The sequence below is a fragment of the Triticum aestivum genome, chromosome 2D, assembly GCF_018294505.1.
Source record: "Triticum aestivum cultivar Chinese Spring chromosome 2D, IWGSC CS RefSeq v2.1, whole genome shotgun sequence".
Classification (NCBI taxonomy): domain Eukaryota; kingdom Viridiplantae; phylum Streptophyta; class Magnoliopsida; order Poales; family Poaceae; genus Triticum; species Triticum aestivum.
Genome location: NC_057799.1, coordinates 561,161,526 through 561,170,101, shown reverse-complemented (window position 1 = coordinate 561,170,101; position 8,576 = coordinate 561,161,526). Strand labels below are relative to the sequence as shown.

Sequence of the window (8,576 nt, the reverse complement as noted above, 5' to 3'; positions counted from 1 at the left end):
CCGAAGATAAATGGTACTCCATCATATTGGCTATGGGTCTTCGCTCAGATATGAGAAAGAAGGATACAACAGAAACGAGGATATAAAGCAGCGTCATTTTTTGGACTAATCAAAGTCGACTAGGAACAAGCGCAAAGAAGCATCAACAACTCGTGAGAACAACATGGCGTGGTTGTTTATTCACATAAAAATAACCATCGTCGACGCTCCTCATCACCTGCTGCAAAAGACATGAACACGTTATTGAAGCAATGGGAGGGGAATGAAATTCACTCGTGAATACAAGCATTGTAGAGCTATGGATAGGTCCGGAGACCCAGGACAAACTTAGGAGTCGTACACATCTTCAACAGATCCCCAACAAATCTCCTTTCTCTTTCCACACCCTTTCTTTCTCAATAAGGGGCTCCCAACAAGGCCTCCTTTGGTAAACAAGATGCAAAAAATGCAGGAACGAAGAAAACATAGACATTTGATAGGTATACAACGTGAAAACTTAGCAACTTTGCATACTTGAGTGTTTGGTTCACCAGAATAGAGAAAATACAACAATCCTAATAAACATAGTCAAATCAAAGTCAAACCATGTGAAATGTTATAATTAGCATATTGTTATGCCACTAAGATTCCCACTCTCGTTATTTGTGCGTAAGAAATGTCTTCTATTTTTCATTTGCTATATTCCTTTGAACCAAAGGTTTGAATAGTGCCATCATAGGAAAATTTCCTTTTCCCATGCATTTCCTCCGCTTTTCCTTTGAACCAAAGGAGGCCTAAGATTTTTCAGGTTATTTTTTTTGCGGGGTATTTTTCAGGTTATTAGGATGATTGCTTTCGCATGTCCCCAGTAATCTAAACTTGCATATTATGACATAGGCATCCCCATATTGCCATCTCTGGGCCCTCTCGGTGTTACGGTATCCATCATCGTCTAGCCAGACATAGTGTGATTTGATCACAGGGATGCCGGAACACAGAAACGAGAAAAGAGAACAAAACCGGTAACGAGGTAACTAGCATAATGGACAAGTTGTTGATCCACGGGGATGCAAGTAAATCTCACCTCGGGTGTTAATATATCGTGAAGCAACAGGAATAGCAAACAGCAACTGGAGGTTCACTCGAATATTTATTCGTGTGGGTATAGGGGTCGATATGGGTGTCCACGACTCCGATGTTGACCATTGATCGGAAAGAGTTCCGGTCATGTCTATACTTCACCGAACCTATAGGGTCACATGCTTAAGGATCATCTATCTGCTGAATACTAGACAGAGAGTCTGAGAGAAAATCACCGGAAAAGTTTCAGACACAACGATACGTTCGAAGAGGACGCCGGAATAGTTCCGGTAAAACTGAAAAGTTGTTTCAGGGGATACCATTAAGTCAAATTGGTTTCGGCACACGCCTGATAATTCTTGGAGGGCGCCAGAATCATTCTGGAAACTTCTGGGAATATTTCGAGATAAAAACCGAAAATGTTCCGGATTTGCCGAGACCGGTTTCGTTGCTTTTCGTAGATGAAATTCACAAATCCAAAATTGTTTCGGAACGAATCCAAAATGATTTTAGTGGGTATTGGAACTATTCTAAGACCCATAGAAATATTTCCGGATTTAACGGATGCTGAAAATGTCGTCATAAATAGTGAAATTAGCTTTATGGTTACTTTATGGAAAGCCACCTTTTTGGGGTTTGCCCCAAAAGATCTAGGGATGCCATGGAAGGATGGGAACCCTTTTTGGGGGGGGGGGGGGGTCCCACAAGGGTTTTCGACGTCCAAGAGGGGCTGCTCCATGGAGCCCCACTTGCTTCCCCATAACGCCCTTTATGTGTGACATAAAACATGGGTATTTTGGGTTTTCCATGTCCCACTCTTCCCCTTGGGTTTTCCTATAAATAGAGGTGGCGATGCACTCCCCACACTCACTCTTTCTCACATACAAGTGCCATTGCAATGATCTGGCTTCTCTCTCCGTCCCCACGAAATAGTTTCGTAGAGCCGAAAGGCTGTCTGGGTTCCATTGGGAACTAGTTCTGGACGGCGAAGCCCTGCCGGATAGATGACACCGTATGTGTGCAACTCTGTAGAGAGATCGTAGTTTCGGTCTTAGTTCGAGAGTGCCTCCCGAAGGGCTGTCTGTGTGACCGTCCGAGTTTCGAAGGTCCTTCTGAAGGGCTGTCCGCAACACCGTCCGGGGGACTGTCCGACCGCCTCTCGGAGGGCTGTCCGAGGGGCAGACGAGGGTATACATCCTCATGGTTGGGAGGATGTAAATCCTAGCTGCGGGGATGTGCACCACCGATCGTCATCGGCTCTACTTTCGCTGCGCTACAAGTCGGTAACGAAAAGATCAAACCTTGTATGCAGTCTCCATAGTGGTCCTGGGCTGGTGCGTAGGTCGGAAATTTTTTGTTTTCTGCAGCATTCTTCTACAAAGACCTCTCGTGTCTATATAAAGGGAGGTCTAGGGTTCCCCTTGATCATCTATCCTTAGATAGGAGAAACTCTCGGTAGCAACAATAAACACCATTGTAACCCCTTGCACGAGGTATCCCTCCATTATGAACAACCGAAACCAGCAGGACGTAGGGTATTTCTCTTTGGAGGCTCGAACCTGGATAAACCCCTCGTGTGACCTCCGATCCATGACTTCCAGCTGCGCTTGGCCCCCTACCGAGGGATCTAACGAAAATCTGCTCCGTTAAGAATCCCTGGTGATTAGGCAACCAAATGGTTCGGTACCTTTCCTTGGGCCGGCTAGCCTCGTGGGCCGTACGCCCCCGTTTTTGATGGGGATCCACGAGGGATTCTGTGCTACCAAACAAGCCCTCAGAGTTTCCCTATCCCATTCATGAAGATCAGCATGCACTACCGCCTTCGTCCAAGCCCTGCTAGCTTGGCTTTGTCCCATTCTGTGTGAACAACTTCATCACAGTTTCTCCCTTAAGCCACCGTGCTTCAAATTTCCTGCAGCTCCACTTCCTGAATTGATTACCGTTATAGTAATATGTATCGAATAATAACGGCCAGTGATTTGAATGTATATGATGTTTATGGACAATCGCTGCCAATGGGAATTTTGCCGACCAATATTCATTGTAAACAACTTGATCAAGTTTCTCGTGAATATAGATGGGAGAGCTTTATTGAATATCATGTATTTTTCTTTCAGTATTAGAAGAGCGCATTTGTGATAGGGCCGTTGCTTTTGTATCCTAAGGTTGGTAGTAAGGTATTGAATTTTAAATATTGATGTGCAAAATAAACTAAACATTTACATGTCAAAAGCATCTTGATGCATATAAAGAGTGATTGAAGGCATCAATGACGGGCATTTTATGGATTGATATTGTCCATATTCATGTATGTTTGTGTGTACTATACATGGACATTCATCGTTTCACGCCATGTAAAATTTCCTATACGCCACAATAGGCGCAAAGAAACCTTTCTTCAACTACATGGCGGTGGCTATTTCAAATCTTTTCATCTGTAGTAAGTATTATATTAGTATATTCTATCAGTATATTATCATAAGCTTTTGTTGATTTTTTTAAATAATTGCCTGTTAACTAGTACAGTAGGATGCATGAGGAAATATCTTCATGTATGATGCACGTTCACGCTTATACGACAATAAAAGCTAGAAATGCACGTGCATTTACCCAGTATATAAAAAGAAAATTATGGGACAGCATCTTCCGGCGTCGGCTAATAGAAAAATATTTGTCCCGAGCGGGAGCTGCCAAGAAGAAAAGTTGTCCCGGGAGCGGGCACCGGGCACCGGGCACCGGGAGGGGGGGCGAGACGCCCCGGTTGAGGAACGATGGTTGTGGGTCCCGCATGCCGTCCCGTCATATGCAAGGCGTCGCTCCCCCAATTCCAAATCGAATCCTCGCGTTTGTTCCCCCAAATCCCTAGCGAGGCTCTGTGCTGCATTCGGCGCAATGGGACGGAAGGAGATCATGGAGCTCGGCATCGGCGGGCCGAAGGAGATCCTGGACCTCGTCAGCGGCAAGCCGACGGAGATCATTGGCCTCGGCAGCGGCAAGCTCCAGGACTATCCCTTGGTGAGGCGGCTCCGCAACCGGCGGCTCCTCACCTACCTCTGGCTCCAGGGCTTCGACGCCGCCTACGACAGGTACGCACCCCCGCCCGCCCGCACGCCGGCCCGCCGTTTCCTTGCTGTTTAACGCAACCCCTGCCGTGTACGCAACGCAGCGTTGTGCATGAGTCGGGTGTGCAGATGAGCAGGCTACATCTGCGGCAGCTGCTGATCCGGGGCCAGTGGAGAGAGGCCATCAAGTACATAACGCGCTTCCTGCCGCCGGCCGTTGACCGGGGCGTCGAGACCCGTTCCCTCCTCATCTTCCTCCACGCGCTCTGGTCCCTGGCAAACGTCGCCGGGTGCTCAGCGGGCGGCTTCGCGAACCAGTCCGTGCACCGCGACCTCAGCTTCCTCAAGTCCATTTGCAGTCGCAGCGCCAAGCTCGCCTCCATCCTCCAATACACACTCCACTCGCCGCAATTTAGGTACATTACGTACTACCTAATATATTATTTCGAGACACTGTTCTAGTACTTGTCATTGTTGAGCCTCAGATCAATCCTGTCTGTGTAGGGCGTCCCTGAACTGGATACTGGTGAGGGAGAAGGCATCGTTCATTGCCGATGACTTGGCTCTTGAGAGTCCTGAGTTGAGACGCAAGTTGCTATTGCCCGGCGGCCCAGGTCTCCCGCAGGACTTGTTTCCCATCAGGTGGGTTCCTGTATTCATTCATCCAATCTTTCACTGTTCGAGTATCAACTGAGTACATATCAATCTGATATCCCCCATATATGATCATTTTTGATTTGCTAGTCCCCTTCGTCCAAGGCGCCACTGGACGCAACAATTCCCGCGGCCAAAGCCGGAGGCTATTGCCAAGTGCTATCTCAAGAGGAGGAGGAGGTATTTACAACTTGATTAATTATCATCAGATGAAACCCAGTTCCACAGTGCTGTCTCTGAGTTTCACTTGCATTCACACATTTTCCTTGATTCTTGCAGCCTGCCCTCTGCAAGCCCACTTTATGGTATGAACCATCTTGGCATAATATCAACATCGACCCCTCTCTCCTTACCTCAGCATATGTGCGGCAGTTAATGTTTGAATGTTTTCAATTGCAGGATTGCCCGATAATGCAGTCAGCCGGGTGTCAGATCTTATTGGTAAAAACTAGTCCCTGACCATCTAATTCCAGTTTGTAAACAACATATCTGATAATATATATTTTTCTGCTGTTGCTTTGTCTGCTGATATCTCTTTGATTATGTGAGTTCGTGTGTGCTGATAAACTCACTTGATAACATTTAGAGGGGTGTTTAAAAGCCGGTAAACTTCCGGAGCTCCATCGAGGGAACCCACTTCAATCAAATGCAAAGGAAGGTAATTCAATTAATGCATAGTTCTGTTACCCTTAGATTACACTGTACAAAGTTAGATTGGGGCATTTATGTAACACATCTTACTTTGATGCCTCGTACTCCCTCCGTCTCAAAATAAGTGTCACTGATTTAGTACAACTTTTGTCACTTTTTTGGGGACGGAGGGAGTATCTTGCTTGTCAATTTTCTAGTTTATGTTTGTTACAAACCACTGTCTCTGCTCTTACTGTACATATTTTATTGATGTTGCTTTTGAGTTGCTAGGCTATGTTTATGCTTGGGATATTTCATTGAAGTGGCTCTTACACCATGTAGTCTCAAGCTACATTTTGTTGAGCTTGTCCCTCGCTTTTTTCTTCCTAAGCTCATTGTTTGCCAAACGCCTCCTAAGTTCCGTTTTTTTCTTCTTTTTTTCCATGTTCAGATGTTACATAATGTTATATCACTTGGGCATAGTATGCACATGGACGTATTAATTCATAATAGCACTCACATGGAGCAGCCTCCTCAAAGCTGGACGTTGTTCTATGTTATCACTTATCAATGCCTGGCAACCTGCATTTCTAACTGCTCAACTGAGTTAATCTATGAAATCATACTTCTTTGGAAATATTTAGATGTGCTAGTGAGGATCTGTTTCTACCATTGATAATGTGATAGATGACATGATATGCTTTAGAAGATTTAGGCTAGAAACATCTCCCCTAAGTCTTCCATTATGTTGCATACTAATTCTCATTCGTGCACTACATACTGGGCTTCATGTTGATTGTTGTATTTTTAAGTGCCCACCTCATGCTACTTCTAATGAACTTGTAACACCTCTGGTACAACACTTCTGCAAACCATGTTTGGTACTGTGACGAGTCCTGCTAAAAACACTGGGACCTTATCGTTTAGTTGGAACTTGTAACAACTTTTTTAGAAAATGTTCAAATGTGCTAGTGAGGGGCTATTTATATTATACCATTGATAATGTGATAGATGAAACTATATGCTTTAGAAAATTTAGGCTAGAAATATCTCCCCTTAAGTCTTCTGTTATGTTGCATAATAATTCTCATAGATGCACTACTTACTGGGCTTCATGTTGTTTGTTGCATTTTGAAGTGCCCTGTTGCCACTTCTAACGAACTTGTTGCAGGTGCTTCTGGGACTTCACTTCTGCAGACCATGTTTGGTACTGTGACAAGTTCTTCTGAAAACACTGGGACCTCATCAGTGACAAATGCAGGTAAATGGTTGGAACTTGGAGCACAGTGCTTGGCGGCATGTTGTCGTTTCTAACTGCAAAATTCGTTTCAGGTGCTCCAACTTCCATAGGTCAGCCCTGTCCTTGGTGCTCATCGGTTGCAAATTCAGGTGAAGTTTTTAAAATCTTTCAACCCTAGAATGGTTCAGTGAACACCAAATGAACCAATCAAGGGGCTATGAGCATTGTGTATAACTCTTCACAGGTGCTGAGCATTGTTTATAAGTTATAACTCTTCACAGGTGCTGCGGTCTCACAGCCTATTAAAATCCCTTGGATCACATCTGCGACAAATGCAGGTAAGTTAACTGAATATGTTTTCATGCCATATAGGAACTCCATCTGCACATATTGATACCTGAAATTCTTAGTTGTCACTTGTCAGAGAAACTCCATCACCGATAATAATATTCAACCTGCCGTGTTTTATAACCACCATATTGATATTCTGCTGTCCTCGCACGTCTTGGTTTCTGTGGCAAACTATTTTCCGAAACTGTGGAGTTTTCTTACGCTTGCATTTATCAGCTGTTTTATTACTTCTACTTGTGTATGTCCATAATAGTTGCACGATTGTACTTGCATCTGGGAGCTGATAAGCATTATGTATCACAAATCGAATCATGTAAGTGCTCATTTTTATAGTATAGATCTAGCTAATGTTCCACATCTCATAAAAAAACATAGTCGAGTTTAGCCTCTTGATTTTTGATCTAAAAGGCCCTTCCGACACATTTTGAAATGTCGAGTGTTAAGAGAACATTATGTGTAAAAATATTGATAATACTTACTCTGTTGATATTGATGCTTGGGCAGCCCCTATCAAGTGTTTGAGACAAGATGGTTGGTGTACCAACAGTGCTACTCAAGGTTCTGCTGGAAGAGGAAAGAATTCAGGAGAAGATTTGATGACTTTTGAGGAAGATGGTCCTGATAGGAAAAGGCAACGGACGAAACTGGTAATGCTTGGTATAAATGGCCATTTTTTTCACTCTTTAGTTTCCTGCCAGAATATCCATCTAGGTTGCACTTTCACCAGTTCTTTTACTAAAGAATGTACTGGTCCCTGATTTCTTTCTTGCCAAGTACTTGAGCACTCACCAATAGGTTTTACCTTCTCCATTTCACGAATAATATCAGCACCTTTCAAGCTTGGTACTGCATTTTTTTCTGGCAAAAGTGCAGCTGGCTATTTGGACACTATTAACTTGCTGTGAGTACTTGTTGGAGTGCAGGAGTTGGTGACTGAAGTGGAAGCTGGATCTTGCAGCGCCAACTTGATGGCTTACTGAGCGGGCACTCCATGGAGTCGATTTGCTGCCAGATTGTGTTGGAGCATCGAGCTGTATTATGTTATCGACTTGATGAGACTTGCAAGTCTCCTAGCTAGAATTACGCAAGTTTGCAACTGTGTTTCCAAGTGCTCGCTGTCCTGTGTTACGTTTTAAGTGGATCGTGAATCAGACCTAAATCAGATAATGCTGCAGTGTTATGTTATCATCGACCATGTCAGCTCTTTCGTGTTTCATTTGGAGATCTGATAGATATACATTAAAAACAAATGTTCTCCTGGTGAACGTTTGATAGGCCATGTTGTTAACTCATTCTGTTTTAACATTATTTTCTGAGGTACGGTCTGTTTTGATGTGGGTGTGGATGATGAGTTGCAAAAGTAAAGTACAGGGGGGGGGAGCCAAGAATACTTGTTTTCTACTCCCTCCGTCCCGAAATATAAGAACATTGCTCGGAAAATATTCTTATATTATGGGATGGAGGGAGTAATTTCCTGTGATTTGTAAGATCTTAGCTTTGCAACCCCAATTTTAGCAGGTGATGATATTTATTGTTTGCTGAACGGGGGGCACGTTTTTTTTACGTGGAACGGGCATGTT

At 44.0% G+C, this 8,576-nt stretch overlaps 1 protein-coding gene across 1 annotated transcript; it reads left to right on the top strand.

Moving 5' to 3' along the window:
• The first annotated feature begins 3,794 nt into the window (after nt 1–3,794).
• On the top strand, nt 3,795–8,331 carry LOC123054510 (uncharacterized). Its single transcript, XM_044478291.1, has 12 exons — nt 3,795–4,145; nt 4,226–4,537; nt 4,626–4,763; nt 4,866–4,955; nt 5,055–5,080; nt 5,175–5,216; nt 5,362–5,433; nt 6,577–6,666; nt 6,738–6,794; nt 6,927–6,983; nt 7,501–7,643; nt 7,920–8,331. Exons 1-12 carry the CDS (start codon nt 3,952–3,954, stop codon nt 7,974–7,976), a joined length of 1,278 nt encoding a protein of 425 aa, XP_044334226.1. The 5' UTR covers nt 3,795–3,951; the 3' UTR covers nt 7,977–8,331.
• The last annotated feature ends 245 nt before the right edge of the window (nt 8,332–8,576 follow it).